At 40.9% G+C, this 19,808-nt stretch overlaps 1 protein-coding gene across 1 annotated transcript in view; it reads right to left on the bottom strand.

Annotated features, from left to right (window-relative positions):
* Positions 1 to 5,947: 5,947 nt before the first annotated feature.
* Positions 5,948 to 19,808, bottom strand: part of abcb6b (ATP-binding cassette, sub-family B (MDR/TAP), member 6b) — a 49,735-nt gene continuing 35,874 nt past the window's right edge. Inside the window, exons 18-19 of the mRNA XM_039818331.1 lie at positions 9,269 to 9,337; positions 5,948 to 6,346 (exon numbers count right to left, since the gene is read on the bottom strand). Of these exons, the coding sequence (XP_039674265.1) occupies positions 6,232 to 6,346; positions 9,269 to 9,337 (184 nt within the window). The 3' untranslated portion in view covers positions 5,948 to 6,231. The remainder of the gene's footprint in view (positions 6,347 to 9,268; positions 9,338 to 19,808) is intronic.

Genomic DNA, 19,808 nt, shown 5'->3' with positions numbered 1-19,808 from the left:
ATCTCAGTTTTTTTCCCCCCCGGCTTCTCCATGTACCTCCTTCTCTCCCTCTCGTTTGTTCTTCTTTTCCTCCGCCCTTTTGGCTGTGAGTTTCTCTTGTCCTTGTTTCCCGACAGTGTTTGACCAGGATGAATACTGATTGAATAATTTAGTCAAAAGATATCAGAAATGACACTATCCTAAAACACGAGGTGAGGTTTGTGCTTTTAGAATTTGTGCACAAGAAACACCTAAATGAAAACATGACAATCTTTTTTTCTTTTTTAAAAAGCACAGTTTAAAAATAATCTTAATTTAAGGTCCACTTGCTATCTTAAACCTGCATCTCACAGTTAAAGGCTCCTGAGTTGAGTTATTTATTGTCAATCTACCGTAGTCTAATCGTGTTTCCAAGGTCAAGATTAAACTTTCACACTTAGTACTGGCAACATTTTTTGGAGAATATCGTGAACCTCTGCCTCTTGATCCAAACTAACTGCTGCTTGCTCTTCTCAAATCAGTCCATCAGATGTCCATTATATATACATTATATTTGCCAAGCAGAACTATTTCTAAAAGAAATTCACAAAGTCAGCATTTTGGTGTCCAAACTGTGTCCCACTGTAGTTTAGACCTCTCTTATGAAACCCAATCAGTCTGTTTTATGACATTTTAATACTCTCACAACTTAAATCTTCAAGTAATTATATTGAAAAAAAAGAAAAAAGAAAAGAAACCAATAAGTAATGATGCATAAAAGCTGGACTTCAACAACTTGGGTGATTAGTCAACCAGACAGGTTTTAAACAAATCCACAGTTTTATTCTAGTCGAGTTGTATTATGATGACCGACAGGAAAGCTACAAACCAAACCTACAAGAATAAAAATCCATGTTGTAAAAACATAAGTCAAGAAATTTATTCTGAAGATTCAGAGATGGACTTTTAATGCGTCTTAACCTGAGGAAGAGGGAAAGAGCGAGACACAGAGACAGACGGGAAACGAGAGACAGAAACTGGTCGGGGGTGTTCATGATTAAGATATGAAGCACTGAGACTGCCCTCACTGCTACACAGACTGCCTATGGCATTTTAATAAGGGCACAACCGGCAAGTTTGTGTGTGTGTGTGTGTGTGTGCTCAATCACATGAAACATGCATAGGTTCTAATATTAACCCATCCCCTACACTAACAATGTACATGTTGTCCTTTACCTTTGGTGGTCCTTAGTGATATTTGTCTGTACATTACTTCCTGTCCTTTTATCCATCATCCCCCCCTGCTGTGTTCCCCCCATCTGTACTGATGTCTGTTGTACTGATCTGTGTTGCATTAGAGATTTGTCTATTCAAGAGATGGAGGTTGATTGGGAGAACAACTTTCCAAATTCGTGGGACATTTTGGACCAGAACTGTGTCCAATCAAGTTGAAATGTGCATATTCATGTTTGTGTTAATGACCTGTACAGAGTACGAGATGTAATTTAGCAAATATGTTTCTAGTTGCATGCAGCAAATCACAACATCTAGTCAATAAAGTACTTTTAGAAACCAGTAAAATACATGAGATTTATGTTTCTGGCTTCCAACTTAAAAGGTGGTGGAGTTAGTGGGGGGGGGGGGCCTTCCCTAGTGCCCCCATGTCCAAAAAGACACGCAGCAAAAGCGCCCCCTTTCGGATGCCCTAAAACATGATAAAGTGCCCTCTAGGGTGCTCTTCTAGTGGAGAAAAACGTGATGAAGTGTCCTTTAGGGGTGGCCTTAAAATTGACCAAACATGATGCAGTGCCATATTATCATAACTTTCTGCATGCTGGTGCCCTTTTAATTTTTTTTTTCGTCCCTGCCTCTCAGACAGCCTGAATCTGTCACTGGTGAGGTGACCATATCAGGGGAATACTAGCCTGACAAGCCAGACCCACATCAAGATGTTGGGTCTGTGAACTCACCATTGACAGGGCTCAATCCGAAGGGCGGGATAAACGGTTGTCTTTCAAATTCCCTCTGCACGCAATAGGATAGCGCTACAACCAGGCAGAGCAACGAAGAAGGTAGCGGAGCTAGTTGATAGATTCAACTTTTGCCGTATCCGGTCGGCAAAACTCCGAACACATCTTCCTTTTTTAAGAATGATTTCAGTGCCGTTCTTTGTTCTTTTCTCAAAGAAAAGCTTAACTCCAAGTCTTCCAGAGTTGCGGCCAAAGCTGATTCGAATGCTGTATGGACTAGCCAGACCCTCCTCCGCCGAGCTGTGGAGGAAGGTCTGGCAATGCGAGACTAGGATGGCATTAACCTATTTGAGAACATGGTAAACGTGCCAGTCTGACAGGCTGTAGAGTATAAGTGGGGGGAAGGTATTTTCTGCGTAACCACTGTTGGATGACTAGCAGTTGGAGCACCTCTAAGTGCTAGATGGGATATAAAGCTTTCCCATTTGAGTCATCAGTACAAGCAACAAGGAAGAAAATAAAATTGTTTGTGTACAAGGCTGTGTAAGTAAAAACACACATCAACTACAACTCCCAAGGAGCATTGCAGTAACAAACATCAATTCAGCAAGCTCAAAACACTGCTGTTATGGCTGCTAATGGCTAACTAAAGGTTTTTAAAGACATTCGCAATAACAAACTGACAGAAAAAAGTGATGATACAGAAACAAAGTTGACATATACAGTACAGGCCAAAAGTTTGGACACACTTTCTCATTCAGTGCGTTTCCTTTTATTTTTTTATGACTATTTACATTTTAGATTCTCACTGAAGGCATCAAAACTATGAATGAACAAATGGAATTATGTACTTAACAAAAAAAGTGTGAAATAACTGAAAACATGTCTTATATTTTAGATTCTTCAAAGTAGCCACCCTTTGCTTTTTTTATTAATAAGGGAAAAAATTCCACTAATTAACCCTGACAAAGCACCCCTGTGAAGTGAAAACCATTTCAGGTGACTACCTCATGAAGCTCATTGAGAGAACACCAAGGGTTTGCAGAGTTATCAAAAAACACACTTTTTTGTTAAGTACATAATTCCATACAGTATGTGTTAATTCATAGTTTTGATGCCTTCAGTGAGAATCTACAATGTAAATAGTCATGAAAATAAAGAAACACATTGAATGAGAAGGTGTGTCCAAACTTTTGGCCTGTACTGTATTTATAATCAATCACCATAACATTATCCAGACTCGTATGTTCCTTTTTATACTTTAAGGAACGCTAGGATAATCATTAACGGAACATTTTAAAATGGGAGAGAAAAGGAAAGGTTTCCTGATCTTCCCCTTTCAAGAAGATACTGTATTCTTAAATCCAAAAATGGGGTTTTAAAATGTCCCGTTCTCAACACCCTTGGAGTTCTCGTAGAATTAATCAAACATCCTCTTTTCTCTCTTGCCAAATGTATTGGTGCGAGTAGCATAGTAGTTACTATTGACAGGAGTAACTGTAGGTCCATTTGTTTTTGTGACTGTAAAATAGCTGTTGTGCTAACTGTTATGTATTTTACTCTTGTTACTTCTATCTTGTGCACTCTTATGTTTACTAGATTATTTACTACTCACTGTTTCTTTGGCATGATGGAGAATGGAGCTCATTTTGAGTTTCTTTTTGGTTACTGCACAAAATCCTTCATACATATTTGCTCTAACTATTGTTTATGGCAACTCATCTTTTTCTGATTTGAAATTACTTACACTGAAATGTGTTTTAACAGTTTTAACTGTTTCAATTGTTTCTACTGAAAAACTTTGAGGGCCAACTCCTCTCTTTAACCTTCACTGGAAGTGTGTTTAGTTCACCGCATTGCTGTGCACTAAAAGGATAGCGGAAATAAAGTTTCCTGTACATGAAACTGACATAAAAGTGCTTGTTTTATGCACTCTTAAGAAATATCTGTGTATTAACAGTTGTATGACTGTATATTTTAGCAGAAAATGCCCATTGAACGGGATTCACAGTTATATTTCTGTTTCTCTACATTTCAAATTTCAGCGGTAACTCATTGAGGGGAAATTAACAACGTGCATGTTTTACTGGACGTATAGTAGTTTGAAAATGTTGTCTAGGTTGCTCATGTTTTACATATGTGAATTTTTTTAAGCGGGCCCGGGCTGTTTACAACGTGTAACGTTAGCCTGTTCAGCGGCCGTAGCCGACAACGGTGTGTTATTTTAAGCCACGAGAGGGGGGCTGTAAATTGGGAAGAGAGGACCGTGAGTTTTGACCATTGAGAAAAGCTTTTAGACACAAAGTGTCTAAAAGCGTCAAATAAGGCTTTAAATTAATTTAAAATCGGTTTTCTTTTCAGAACTTTACTAACTGAGCAGCTTTGTCTCGTCTGAGAGAATGTTAAATAAAAGAAAATGTTCTGTATTTTGTATTTCGTTATTAATTACGGAGCAAAGTTCAGGTAATTAGCTGACAGAACGTTTTTCTGCTATTTTACCGATTTATTTCTTAGAGTGTGTCTGACAGGGGCTTCTGATACAGTTCCTGATGTAGAGCCCTTAAAAGTGAAATATCATTTGACAGAGAAAGGCTGTGACACAGTTGTTGTTTCAGAGGCTTTTATTTCTAACACACAGTCCAACCAACAACACCCCCTCCATCTGTCTTCCTCTTTCTGGCCCTCAGGCGGCTGATATAGTTTTACTCTAAACAGTAACCTTTGACACCTGCACTTTCAGCCCTGCCAGGTTGTTTTCACCAAAACAATCTCAGTAACATAATCGCCTCTGCTTTTATTGACTCGGGTGGAATCTCCACAAGCAGAATATGTGACCACTTCCAGCTTCTTCTGCTGCAGGGAAGCGTTTACCTTGACATTTTAGGAAACTCTTCCCATTGTTCATTACGGCATTGCTGCTATGGTTGTTAGCTCGTCGTTTTTCTGCAACTTCAACTGTAACTGCATTCGTATGCAACAGTTTGGCATCAGCAGAGTATGTTAATAGCACGAATGTAATGCTGCGTGAAACTGGCTCGCACCGTTCTCACTCTCATGTTGTGCAGGCTGGAGATTCGACACACTTGCAAACTATTTGGCCGTTGTCACGCCAGTTCTACACGTGTCAACCAGCGCCACCAACAAGAAAGAGATATCAGCAGATCCAGCACAAATTAGTGCATAAAAAGTCACCAAAATGAAGTATTTGAACCTCATAATTAAATACAAAATGAGGGGAAAAGTGCAAAAAGGTCCACTTTAAAAAAATAAAAAATGAGCCCCCCCACCCACTAGGCTGGCTACGGCCCTGGGAAAGGAAAGTAATAGCAGCAGTAGTTTAAAGCCCCATATGTAGGTGTGTTGATGCTCCCATATGAAGTCACTGAGAGTAATACATGTTCTCATTCCCAACTCGTAAAATACGGACGCTTAGGCAGTAGCTCTCAGCGTCAGATACGACGCAAAAATCACCCTTCAGCGTTTGTACTGAACCCACCGGGCAGAGCAGCAGCGCGACAGCAGTATTAAGAGCGACAACGGTAGCAAGTAGTATGAAAGACCGAAATACCTGGAAAGGACGTTGTTTGGGGTGGTGGATGGGTCATATCAATCAACAAAGGACTTTCACCCAGGAGACAGGGGTTCGTGTCCCGTTCTTGTACCGCGTGTCACAGAAGCGTACATTTTATAAAGATGATTTTTTTGGGGGGGCATTTTTAGGCCTTTATTTCCCCAGGACAGCTGAAGACATGAAAGGGGGGGGGGGAAGAGATAGAGAGGGGGAACGACATGCAGCAAAGGGCCGCAGGTCGGAGTGGAACCCGCGGCCGCTGCGTCGAGGAGTAAACCGCTACATATATGTGCGCCTGCTCTACTAACTGAGCTAACCCGGCCACGAAACGTACATTTTATAACCCCACTCAAGATCTTTTCCTAAACTTAACTGTCCCGTTCTTGTGCCACATGTCAGTCAGTACGTCCCGACCCAGAGCTTCAAAAGTGACGCCAAGAGTCGCGGCGCTAAAGGAGACTTTTCGCGTGAATAACAAACACCAAAGGCCCATGACCAAGCGTCCGTATTTTGTGCGATGGGAGAGTGAGAATGTGTTGGATATAGCTGCTGCTGGTATGAACCATGACAACAGACACTGGTGTTAATGTCATAACCTTCTGCAGGGTTTCACTTTCTCCAGACTTCAGTTGTACTGTAGCATGCAGATACACGAGATAACAATACATCAGATGTTACCAAAAATGATGTGGTGAGTATTGAATAAAAAAAATGTGCACACTCAGTTCAATGTCAAGTGTCTTGAGTCTGATTGTTTGTCTGTGTTTCTGTTTGCGTGTCGTGACTTTTCTGCTGTTTCATCCACATGGCAGCGTACAGACCTCCCTGGACCAGCAGCTCGTCATGTCTGAACACAAGGAGAAAATGGGATGAGATGAGATAAGAACCTAACAAAATTAACCAAAACTACATCATCGAACAAGGCTCAGTAACTCTTCTCTGATGGTCTAAAAAAAAATGCAATATTTAGAAAATGTTGTCCCCCTCAAGTTTTCTGGTATTTCCATTCTGATGCACACATAAATAAATAAAAGAGCAAGTGAGAGCAAATAACCCAACTTGGACATCCAAAATGTCAGACTTTTCCTTTACCAGCTCAACCATGACACCTAAAAATGGAGTTCATATATAACATATTTGTATTAGTAAATACAATGTGTATGAGATGTGCTGTCAGGGCTACATGTTTTTTTTTTATTAAACATAAAAAAGGAAATGTTTTTATTGTATGTGCCAGCTGTTCATTGCCAATACAAAATCTTTATACAGTATAGAAAAAACAAACCAGATTTTCTTACAATACCTGCTATGGTGAGGTATGAAAAGAAAAAGAAAAAAAGAAAGGGAGCAACATTTTTTTTTTTAAACAAAAGAATACCAATTAAAGTCAGAGGAGAGCAGACAGGGGAGAAGGTGGGTCACTCGTAATGTCTTGTGACACCAGAGCGGCTTTAAAAACGAAGTTGAGCTGTATAAAATCCTCCTGCAGACTTTAAGCAACTTTACTATGAATTAGTAAAACCAGAAGTGTGTCACTGTCTGGACTGCCAGACGGGGAAAGAGAGAAAGAGAGAGAGAGAGAGAGAGAGAGAGAGAGAGAGAGAGACAGAGAGAGAGAGACAGAGAGGGAGAGGGAGGTTCAGACATAAGGATACAGACAAACTGAGCAAGATAGAGGGAGCAAGGGTAAGAACAGGGTGATGCAGAGGAAACAGAGACAAGCAGAAATGTGGAGAAAGAATGAGAAACAAGGAGGGTAAATAAAGAGAAGCATGGGCAGAGAGAGTGGAAGAGGAGGTCAAAAGGTCAATCTGAGGACAGAAAAATAAAGAAAGCAGAAGAGGAAAAAGAGAAAATGATGCTAAGGCTCATCTGATTGGAAAGGAGCACTTTCACTGGTTTGTAATGTATTTTCTGTTAGCACACATTCTTCTTTCTTGTTAAAACCTGGCGCCTACACTACCCACAATGCAACTTAATTACTGGAAAAAAAAATTCTGATAGTGCGCTCCATTTACCTCGGAACTCGGAAGCCGAAGCTGGGAATGACATCACACCCGAATTGAACACGTTCCATTTACAAGTCGGATTTTCATTGTTTTCATTAGCTCTAGCCCGGTTAGCCATTGTTAGCAATGCCAGTTTATAACAACAGACAGAAGATGGACAGCACTGTTTGTACTGTTTGTTTCATGTGACACAAATGAGACAGAAGTGCTTATAACTGTATGCAGCCTTCATAACTGTTGACGCACGGGGCAACCATTTTGGATTTTTAGCTCTGGGTACTCCGAGCTCGGAAATCCGAGGTCAGGGGGCTTGTTTCCGACTTCCGAGTACAAACTATAAGATTCAGCTGTGTAATGCTAGTGGCAGCTAATGTAGCCTCGAGTTGCTAGCCCTCAAGTAGAGCTCAGTTCTGTCTAACCCCGCACTGCCAGATGTTTATGAAATGTCGCAAAAATGGGGGGAGGTCTTTAGGAATTTGGTTCATTCGTTAGTGAGTTTTAATTGCTCTTTTATGTCAGCTAGTATTGGCCATGATTACGACAGAGAAAAAACAGCTGATCAGTCATATGAGTTAAATGTTCGCTATGTCAAAACGTTTTCGACAAAGGCGCTTTCCAATACGATTTGGCTCATTTACTCTTTTTCGACAAAAATAAAAAACCCAAAAAACCCCCAAACTATTTAAATAAACTTAAACAAGAGTTTGGCTCGAATAAAACAGATCAAGAGAAGACTGAACCAAGTAAACCACATGAGACCCTACAGGGTAACTGGGCTGTGCCTGTCCCACTCCTTAACAGATGTTTGCTCGAAGAAAGAAGAAATAGCCAAAAGATGTTTTAGAATGGACGAAGATCCTTACAAAACCACCTAAAAACATTAGTTTGGACGCATGATGTAATAACACATGAACAGCGTTTTCAGAATTAGCCACCTTAGCGTGGATTTAGTCCTTCTAAAGAATGTTAAGCACAGGGACAGCCTGAGGACGGGATGATGCCTCTTCCTGTCTCCGTTTCATGGAGGAAATTGTGTGTATTCTGACACCGGAGGTTGAATGGACCTGTCTTGTGTTTACATCACAGTGTCGATCAAAAGATGAATGCTTTATGGTTGGTGTTCCCCACACACGCCTGCAGGGGAAACCAAAGTCCGTGCACCACAGCCCTGTATGTGACCAACTCACCTCTCAGGTGTGTTCTAATCAATACCTAAGTGTTATTACGGACAATATATTCAGCTGGATGATCTATGCTTATCAGAAGTTAAACATTAGAGAGTGAGATTGCCTGTTGCTTGTCACTGCCTGTGTGCGTGTGTGTGTGTGTGTGTGTGTGTGTGTGTGTGTGTGTGTGTGTGTGTGTGTGTGTGTGTGTGTGTGTGTGTGTGTGTGTGTGTATGAAAGTGACCTCAGTGTGTTGAAGTCTTTATAACCAGCTCCTATATCAATGGACTATATGCATCGGAAGTGTCCACTCCACCGTATGTGTGTGTGTGTGTGTGTGTGTGTGTGCGTGCGTGCGTGCGTGTGTGTGCTTTGTGGTCCATCACAGCCTCTGGGGCTTAGAAGGATAGCAGAGGGGGTTTAGGGTCACACACAAAAACCCACTCTAAGATTGTGATCTACAGATAACAAATTTGCAAGCACTTAGGACACACACAATCATTCAGGTGTGTCACGCAGGCACGCGCACGCACACAGGCACGCATCAGTGGCTGTTAAAAATGTCCTGATGACATCCCCAAAACACAACCGTACCTTCCTCTCTCTGCTATCTGTCCGTTGTGAACCACCAGGATCTGGTTTGCTCCGACAATGGTGGACAACCTGCAACATCAGACATCAAACGTTATTCCTCTTTAATTAATAAAAAGCCAGTGTCCAAGAGTTTGCTTTTTAGTTTGGTGGGGGTGATAGTGACCAGTTGGGAAGTTTTAACATAGCCTATCGCCAAACCCTAGTGTGCCCATAACAACAGTAAGTACACCAAAATTGAACCAGGTCTGGTCAGCTTCGTTTCCTCTTTCGTATAAGTTTGACTAAGCTGGAGGTTTGTTTATAATCCGTATGAACGTGTGACTGGGTTTCTTGGACTCCTCCGTGATGTAGCTGCGTTCCGAGACTGCAAAAGTAATTACAATCTTCTTAAAGTGCTCATATTTGCAGGTTCATAATTGTATTAAGAGGTTATATCAGAATAGGTTTACATGGTTTAATTTTCAAAAAACGCCAGATTTTTGTTGTAATGCAAATTGCTGAAGCTCCTCTTTTCACCCTGTATGTTGAGCTCTGTTTTAGCTACAGAGTGAGGCATTGCACTTCTGTTCCATCTTTGTTGGGAGTCGCACACGCGCAGTAGGTAGGTAAGGACTACTAGCCAGTCAGAAGCAGAGTATGAGGGAGTGCCATGCTAGCAGCTAGGCAAGCATTATAACATGTGGTACGAAGTGATTCACGTTCGTCACGGAAGTAAAGGCTGGACTACAATAGAGCTGTTTGGAGCAGTTTGTGAACAGTGTTTTCTGTTGGAGATGGTAAGTCCCTTTGGGGGGGACTTTGGGCTTTTTCACTTTGTAAACCTATAACGTGCACAAAAAAGATATATAACACAATAAAGAAAGGGAAAAGCCCAAAAGCATAATATGAGCACATTAAGATAAAGATTAAGACATACATTATTGGTCCCGCAAGGGGAAATTCCATTTTTCACTCTTAGTTCTTAGTTATTACACACATTACACACAGGCCTAAAATACACACACATGGCAAGGACTTATACATGCACTAATGGAGAGATGTCAGAGTGTACGATGCTGCCCATGACCGGCACCCTCAAGCAGCTGGGGGTTCGGTACCTTGTGGCTCGGAGGTAGAGTGGTCGCCCCTCAACCACAAGATTGGCAGTTCGATCTCAGGCTCCTTTGGCCACATGCGGTTAAAGTGTTCCTGAGCAAGACAATGAACTGCAAGTTGCTCCCCAGATGCTGTATATATAGCTGTCCACTGCTCCTATACTTGGGATGGGTTACAGTGGACATATTATGCTTTTCTGTATTTTCTGTCATATCCACAATGTTATAATGTCGGATTTGAATGCTAAACGTGGCCAAAACTTTAAATAATGAGGTAAACGTTCAGATTTCCAATTATTCTGAACGCTCCGGTTTCAACAGGTTTTTCTACTCTCGGCTAAGTGTTACCCAACTCCAGCAACTCTAGCTACATGCTAACGACAGTAAAGGATGTCATCTTGGCTGCCAATGTTGTTAAATTTCCCCAAATTCCGGGTCACATTACTCCTGAAACATTTACAGTTATGTAGTATTTGGTTTTAAAGCCTTTATTAGTGTCCACTGCTAACAATAGTAGCTACATGTTAACAGCAGTAAAAGATTCTCCCCAATTTCGGGTCGCATTACTGCTGAAACATGTCCGATTGGGTGGTTTTTGGTTCAGAAGCCTTTACCTACGATTTTTGATGGTAGAACGCACTGTTTCGTTCCACTACAATCTAACGTTAGCATAGGCCCTACTGCTAAATATGAAATAGCTGCTTACTAATGCCAGATAGCTGTAATCCTTTTTTGTGATAAATCTTTTATTAGCACCATTTATATCGTTCAGACATACAAAACATATTCCACAATGTATGACAGGTAATGTCAGATGGTGCACAGAACAGAGAAACACAAATTACACAGAAACAAAAACCCTCTCTCCATCTTTAAAATACATTAGCCAAAGAGGGACATACCTCCGCCTTTCCTCTTACACCTATTGGCACCGTGACGAATGACAGGGGGAGATTACTCGCCAGGGGAGCGAAAAAGAGAATTAAAACGACAACGCGACAGGCAAAGCAACAAGACCAGAGTTAATACTGGAGTGGCTAGAACAGCTGCGTGTAAACGATGGAGATACTAAGAGCTAATTTCGGGTTCGGCCCCCGTAGCAGTTAAAACACGATCGGAATGGCTAGAAAGTAACATTCAGTTGGTTGTCATATACAATTTCACAGCTAGATGGGAGAAATTGTTGTACACAATGTAGCATTAAGTTCAGTTTGCTCAAGGGCACCATGGCAAGGCCCAGGACTTGAACTAGAAACTTGAATCAGCGACCCTCCGGTTCACAAGCCAAGTCCCTGTGGGCTGAGCAACTGCCGCCCCAATTATGAACAACAGACGCAATGGCCAGGGCTAGGAACACAGGATCCAAGCTGTAATGAACCAGAGATACTCTTAAAACACACAGTATGTGTGAAGTGCCACAACAGCGTCTTCCCATTGTTCCAGAGGAAGGAAGGCATTCATTCCAGAGGTGCCAGAGAGGAAGAGGTGAATAAGATGAGGAAATGGGAAAAGAGGGAGACACATGCTGCAGAAAAGAGAGAGTGGGAGGGAGTCGTAACGTGTGGTTAGACGTTAAATATGTTCAGCTGTCTTATAAAAGTAAAATGCAAAGTCATTCCTCAGTAATCACTAACAGAAACACACAAACACACTCATGCTTCAGTTCTGTTATCACAAACCAATACAAACACACACACACGCACGCACGCACGCACGCACACACACACAGCTGAGTGATGGAGGACTCTGTATGAACTTGTCTGTAAATTATTAAAGTTCATATTTATGACCCAATCTCTAATGAGAGTCTAATTAAAGACACAGTGATCTAAATGGCCCTCAGCTCCGGACTCTACTTTGTGATGTGACCCAATGGGGAGTCCGAGAATTATTTCCAATCAGTGTTTGAACTATACCGTGGCCTTCGGGGGAGCCCACTTTTTTTTTCCCGCGGGGGGTCGTGCGCTTGCGACTTACAATGACTTACAAAGATACATAACAGCTACAAGTGTATGCACTACAGGATTTACCCTATCATACTTTATCGACAGGAAAAGATAGGTCAAACAGCAAACAGCCACAAATAGTCTAGACTTTAAACAAAGCATCAGGCTGTCTTTGAGATTTCACATGAACAACGGTTAAAGTTACTCAGGCTGCCGAAGAATCCATAATTCCTCCGTTCAATTAGACCCTAGCGACGCACCCCAAGCTTCCATCCATAACAAACAGCCATGTATATCGGCTCTTCCAGTCTCTCTACTGCTGGCTGTTCCAATTTAACGGGAGAGGAGCAAGAGCGGTTAGGATCATCTTCAGCCAGACAGGATATTATTTCTTCAGCTTCTTCTTGCGTTGTCACCCTGGTGGGAGGTGGGCTAAAAGGGCTTGCAGCAGGTGAATTGGTCGTGCTATTAACGTCATTGCTACACAATTTCTTAGTAAAACCAAAATTAATTAAACGCCTTTTTGCCATGGTTATATGATGCTTACTGCGGAATGGATTTCAAGGACTTTGCGCGCCGATTAATGGCCTCCAATGTTTATATTTTTTCTGCGAATCTTTGAGTTAACATGCACTAAACATGAGTTGAATTTGCACCACAGCGCCGCCACGCCTTGATGCTTGTGACATGAATAGCATGAATGAAGGATATTTTTGCAATTTTACACATAATAATCCACGATGATCACATTACACAAAACTGAAATTGAACGTCAAAATGACACATTGTCAGTATTTTTAGAGACCCCCCAAAATTTCACAAATCACGTTATCAGGGGAGCCCATGTCTTGTTAAGGGGAGCCGAGCTCTCCCTAGCTCCCCCGTAGTTCGCACCCTGTTTCCAATGTGGTGTAAGATATCCATGGATGTGTGCTGTTTCTTCTTTAAGAAATAAAAATGCTACGAATCTGATATGAAACTAAAAAGAGGTAATTGAAAAGTGAGGGGGACGTGTCGCCCTCAGCCCCCAGTGGAAATTATACCCTTGCACACGACACTGTGCAGAACAAAAAAAAATGGTCCTGCCACCAAAGAGAGCTCATGCCTCTCCAAACTGCTGAGTGTCACTTTAAGCTTCAGCAGACCTACCACTCTGCTTTAATGTCAGCAAGGCTATCTTTGGACATCCACATTCAATATTTGATAGAAAACTTCGGTCAAAAGGTAGAAATATCTCTCCCTAGAGACTACAGACGTCAAAGTTTTTTTTTATCAACTCATTCAGGCCTTACAGCAGGAAGAAAACACCCAGTGTGTTTACATGCAGGCAGAAAACTCTGGGTATATAGTTCATGTCCTGTTTTTAAGGTCAGGTTCAGGATAAACTTTATACTGCATATCTTCTCCTCGGCTGTGATGCAGTGAAGGATAAAATCAACTCATGTTACCATCTTTTTAAGACAGACTTAAATGTTTATGACACAAATCCAGTGTCAGTGGTGGAACGTAACTAAGTACATTTGCTCAAGTACTGTACTTAAGTACAAATTTGAGCTACTTGTACTGTACTTTACTTGAGTCTCTTCTTTTCATGCCACTTTCTACTCCTGCGCCACAACATTTCAGAGAGAAATATTGTACTTTTTACTCCACCACATTAATCTGACAGCTTCAGTTACTAGATACTTTATAAATTAAGATTTTTGCACACAAAACACATGTAGTCTATAAAATACAATGTTTTATTATAAATGAAGGTCCCATGGCATGAAAATTTCACTTTATGAGGTTTTTTAACATTAATATGAGTTCCCCCAGCCTGCCTATGGTCCCCCAGTGGCTAGAAATGGTGATAGGTGTAAACTGAGCCCTGGGTATCCTGCTCTGCCTTTGAGAAAATGAAAGCTCTAATGGGCTGATATGGAATCTTCTCCTTATGAGGTCATAAGGAGCAAGGTTACCTCCCCTTTCTCTGCTTTGCCCGCCCAGAGAATTTGGCCCACCCAGCTACAGACACAGAAATGGCACATCCTAAGGAAAGCTCATTGTGGGACTGGCTCTAGTGGCTGTAATTCTGCACCAAGGCTGAATTTCGGGAAAGAGACTTCAGATACAGTATTAGGGGACCACTATGGCATATATAAAAGCATCCAAAAAGCACCATGTCATGGGCCCTTTAAAGCTTTAGTGCTTTTCTTTTTTATATTAATGACCGCCCGTTACATTCAAGCCATTGCCAAATGAGTTGCTACAAAGCTAATTAAGACTATCAGCTCCACAGAACTCTCTCTGTATTTCTCAGTATGGCTATGTTCAGAAAATGGTGTTGTCCGGTAACTTTCGCGCGCAGGAAATCAAGTAAAGATAATAACTCTTCGGAAGAGTCCATCATGTTTTTTAATCCTCCGTGTCCTCCTTGGCTACTAGCAACTGTGCCTACAGTTAGCTACAGTAGTAACTGGATTAAACACAGTTAAAATGCTGACAGCTAAACGGTAGAGAATTCCAACAGCGGGACGTACAACAGTCTGCCGCTAAAGCTATGAGCTAAAAGACACAAAGTGGCACTATGGTCACTGCTGTTGTCGGAAAAACAAAACAGACGGTACAAAATGTTGCGTTTACTGGTAAACTGGTAATCCTTGTGGTGCATTCAAAGTTATTGTAAAATACCCTTTTCTCATCTGTTTATGTCTTTAACAGCAATTTACTGGTCAAAGAAGTAATTATTGTTAAAATGTATTGTTATTACATTAATGTTTAAAACATGGCAACCATATTGTCAATTTCGGCAACCAAAAGCTGATGCCTGGTTGCCAAGCCGGCAATCACTTTAAAGTTAGCGTTGAGCCCTGCTTTTACTTTTCATACTTTAAATGCATTTTCCTGATGATACTTTTCAGTTAAGTAACATTTTTAGTGCAGGACTTTTACTTGTAACAGAGTATTTTTACAGTGTAGTATTAGTACTTTTACTTAAGTTAAGGATCCAAATACTTCTTTCACCGCTGTCCAGTGTTCACACTTAACAAGAGATAGCTCAAAGTTCACACACATTAAATTGAACTTGTTCACCTTCATAGTTTTATTTTATTTTACATTTATGAATTTTGAACTAAATTCACAGTCCAAAAAAATTAAGTAGTTCATTTATTCCATTTTTTATTAGATGCCCTGAGCTCTTTTTCAATATAACCTCCGGTGCTTCAGTCCGATGTGTGTCGTTGTCGTTTTTTTGGGCACAATATGCATAAAGTTGTATTTTTTCAAACTACAAATAGGACCTCCTCTGCTACTTTTTAAGCGAAACACACTTTGGCTTTTGTTTTCAAGTGTTTTTAAGACAATAGAATTTCATTAGAGCGTGCAGGAATTAATCCTAGTTAAAGAAGGGTAAAGAAAGGTCTTTAAAACCATGAAACCTTATGCCAGTTTAATAAAACATACTTAGGTTTACCCATCCTTTAAGTGTTTCACCAAGTCATTGCGTGTCACTACCACCTAAATACCGTAAATGGCAAGGTGAGAAGTTCATGGCTCGGCTTTATCAGCAGATTGCTACCATGTTCAAGAGATTGGGAAACATTCCCTCTGCAATAACTGAAGTTGATTAAAGAGAGATTTCAGCTCACCCTTCAGAGTGAAATCATGACCTGTCTGTTGTGATTGTGTGTGGTTTTAATTTCATTTAAGGCCCAAATGATGAAGTCAATAAACAGTCCTGATCCTATGCGCAGACTCCATCTGTTGCTGCTATTGAAAGATTAAGAAGCTGGTGGATCAAAGACTGCTGGTCAGTGTAAGGTCTAAGAGAATGAGCACTGTACAATTAATTTAGAAAGGAAGATAAAAAAATAAAAAAGAGCTCAAAGCTCAGCTGGTTTCAGTACTAGACACAGATGATTAGTTACAGATAACATCTGTAAACAATGTTTGTATGCATGGGTCAGTTTGCATAGTTGTGCACACTCACATGCGTGTGCAATGGGTAAAAATGCATCAATAATATCACTGTATAAAAACACTACTGCCTTGTTTCGACAGCATGGTTCAGTTCTACTCAACTCTTTTGGTGCTAGGTGATTTTACTCTATATTTTTCCCCTGACTGCGGATAAAAACAATGGTGGAAAATACGATGTTGTGAATCTGTTGCATTCCATTCTGTACAAACGCTGAACAAAGCCTCTCACATCTGTTTAATTAGTGGATACAGGCTGTTCGCATTAACTATTCGTACATATCACTATGAAAAGTAAAGCACCGTAATTCATATGTATTCCACATATTTTTTGCTTTATGCACTTCAGAGATTGCTGCTGTGTAAGAGAGTAAAGGTCCTCGTAGGGAGGAGGTTGGGGTGAATGTTTGGGTCCTTAAACACAGGGCTTTCAAGCGGGGGAGTAGAGTTCATGTCCTGGAAGAAGTTAAGGAAAAAACACAAGACTTTCACCCAGGAAACAGGTGTTCGTGTCGAGGGAGTACTACTTAAGGAGAACAGAGTTTAAACGCAAACTACAATCTTAAAAAAATAAATAAAACTAGCTTTGGTGCCTAAACTTAACAGTTGTTGCCGCACGATGCTCACCTATTGTCGGCTAAACTCAACTACCGATAAGACTCTCTCTACCCGGCTTCACGTGACCAGCCAGCCCAGTCTCATGGCAGTTCGTGAAATGGTTACGTTATTGAATCTATTGATTCGTGAACAGGACGCGATTAAGTTGTTTTTTCGTGTGGTGATTATGAATTTTAATTTAATGTATTTAAATGGGAAGCATATTTCACGATCACAGCAGGACAACGGTAGGGAGTAGTATGAAAAGCAGAAAATCCACGTAGGGAGGTTGGTCGGGCTGGTAGATGGGTCAAACAATACAGGATTTTCACCCTGGAGACCGGGGATGTTGCAGTTCCTTTCCGCGTTATTCTCTTCCTAACCACAACCATCCAGCTGTTGTCGGCATGTCCTGCGCGTGAAGGTTCCTTTCCCAGTTCTTCTTTTCCTAACCTCAACCGTCCCGTTGTTGTGGCGTTTCATGTCCCCATTGTTGCGTGCCACAGAGACTGCGGATCGTGTCCCTGAGCCTGGGGATTGCGTCCCCTTGTGGCGGTCTGTAATGTTGTTGTCACCGGCATGTGGCGTTTAATTTCCCCGTTGTTGCGTCCCCCAGAGCAGCCCAGTGTCATGGCAGTTTGTGAAATGGTAACGTTCGAAAATCGTGACCTGTACACGAAATAAAAGAAAAACTATCGCCCTGTACATGAATCAATAAATCAAAATAACGTGACTATTTCACGAACTGGAGTGAGAATGGGCGCCTTATTTCGTAGGACAACATACAACAACACATTCTCACTCCCATCGCATAAAATACGGACGGTTGTTCACGTGCCTTTGGCGTTGTTAATGACGCTAAAAGTCTCCTTAATCGTTATATCTAAACGCTTGGTCGGGACTATAATAATTGGCGTCACTTTTGACGCAGTTAGGTAGGTTAAGGAAAAGGTTGTGGGTGGGCTTATAAAAGGTAGGTTTCCGTGACATGCAGGACAAGATGGGTTTAGGAAATGAAGAATGGGAAAAGAATGCGACAGTTGGGTTTAGGAAATGAAGAACGGGACAGTTGGGTTTAGGAAATGAAGAAAGGGAGAGTTGTTTTAAGGAAAAGAACAACGCGACAATTGGGTTTAGGAAATGAAGAAAGGTACAGTTGGGTTTAGGAAAAGTGACATGCAGGGTTAGGGTTTGGGGGATTAGGGTTAGGGAGTTAGGGTTATGGGTATTTTACGAGTTCGGAGTTAGAACGGGTTGCATACGAATTGGTGTGCATACGTTTTTGTACAATATCATTCGAACCTATTCATGAGAATGCGTTGGCGGATGACAACAATAGTGGAGAATACAATGTTGTGAAAATGTTACATTCCATTCTGTACAAACTCTGAACAAAGCCTCTCCCATCTGTTTTAATTTGTATCACAAATTGTTTCAGTTTTCCTTCTTGAATATGTATTTGTGTGAACAGACCTTGAGACAATCCTCCTGTCCTATATGGAGCCTCTTCTTTTATCTTCCTACTCTCATGTCATCTAAGTGAATGGAGTGATTGTTAGAAAATGTATATATCCTTGTGTGTCTCAATAAACCTTTAGAACATTGAAGAACTGAACCCTGCTTCGCGTCACTTTGTTCTCCGAGCGCTCGCCACTGCTTTCGGAATCAACTCACAGAGGTCAAGCCAGTAGATTCTAGGATACTAACCACAAAACAATCGTGATCGGATTGTTTCCCAACATTCAAATACACCGTTAACTTTTGCCCTTTTGACCAATTGCGTCAGTCTTATTCTGTACAATGGAAACCATGTTTGTTATGGAACAAGAACAAAATAATCGACAAATTGTACATTTGATGTAGAACATTGAGGAAATGATAAAAACTGTATCAGGAATCAGCACCACAGGCCACTTCACTCCTGATGCATTTTAATGTCTGCGAGTGTCAGAGCCTTTCATGTCTTTTTCAATATCACTCAGACTGATGAATAACCAGACATCTGTTTCTTTTACTTTTGTTGACCTGTCATCATGCGTCATCTCATATCCTCCAATCAGCTTTTCATTTAATCTCTCCATCCCTCTCTTTGTGTCTGCTCTAATCCTGTTTTCCTTTCACCTCATCCATCACCCGTTCTTTTCCTTTGATCTCTTTTACTCACATTTGTTTTTTTCTTTTCAGTTTGCTCCTGTATTACCACCGCAACTGTAATCACATTGTAACAGAACACTGTCATGTTAATAGCAGAATGTGTGTTCGTACACTCAGGGTCAAAGTAATAAAAAACTCAGGTCCAGGAACACATTAAATCACCTTTTGCCCATAACAAATGCCCCTCATACACAGGAAAACAGAGCCGTGTAGCATCGCCATTGGTCTCGCATTGCCAGACCTATCTCCACAGTGCTGTGGAGTAGTGTTAATTTTGTCACCTATTTTTCATTTAGTCTTAGTCTTGTGCCAAATGTCCTTGTTAGTTTTAGTCATATTTAGTCATTCTTTAGTCACATCTTTTTTTGTTAGTCAAGTTTTAGTTAACTAAAAATCTCGTCATTTCAGCCTAGTTTTAGTCAAAATAGAACTCAAGGTATCTTAGTCAAGTTTTAGTCAAAACACTTTTGTCTTTTTTTAAATAAGAAAATTATTTCTGAGATTATTTCTGATAACCATTTCAGTCAAATAGTTATAATGACACATTCAGATTTTTTGTCAATATCATTGTACGTAAAATGTGACCAAATATCGAGCCTCTTAATTATTTCACCAGTAAATTCCTGTTAAATGACAAAAACAACCACTGGAGAGTTTCAAGTGAACGCAACATATGTGTTTCAGACAACGGCAGCTACAGACTGTCGTACCGAGCGACGGTGGCTCTGCAAAATGGTCTCAGAAAGGAACTTGTTTTGGTGGAACATTTGCATCCTGGAAAAGAAAACG

Source organism: Perca fluviatilis, chromosome 12 (assembly GCF_010015445.1).
Source record: "Perca fluviatilis chromosome 12, GENO_Pfluv_1.0, whole genome shotgun sequence".
In the NCBI taxonomy this organism is placed as follows: Eukaryota; Metazoa; Chordata; class Actinopteri; order Perciformes; family Percidae; genus Perca; species Perca fluviatilis.
The sequence above is the reverse complement of the archived record's forward strand: the minus strand, read 5'-3'. Positions and strand labels throughout refer to the sequence as shown.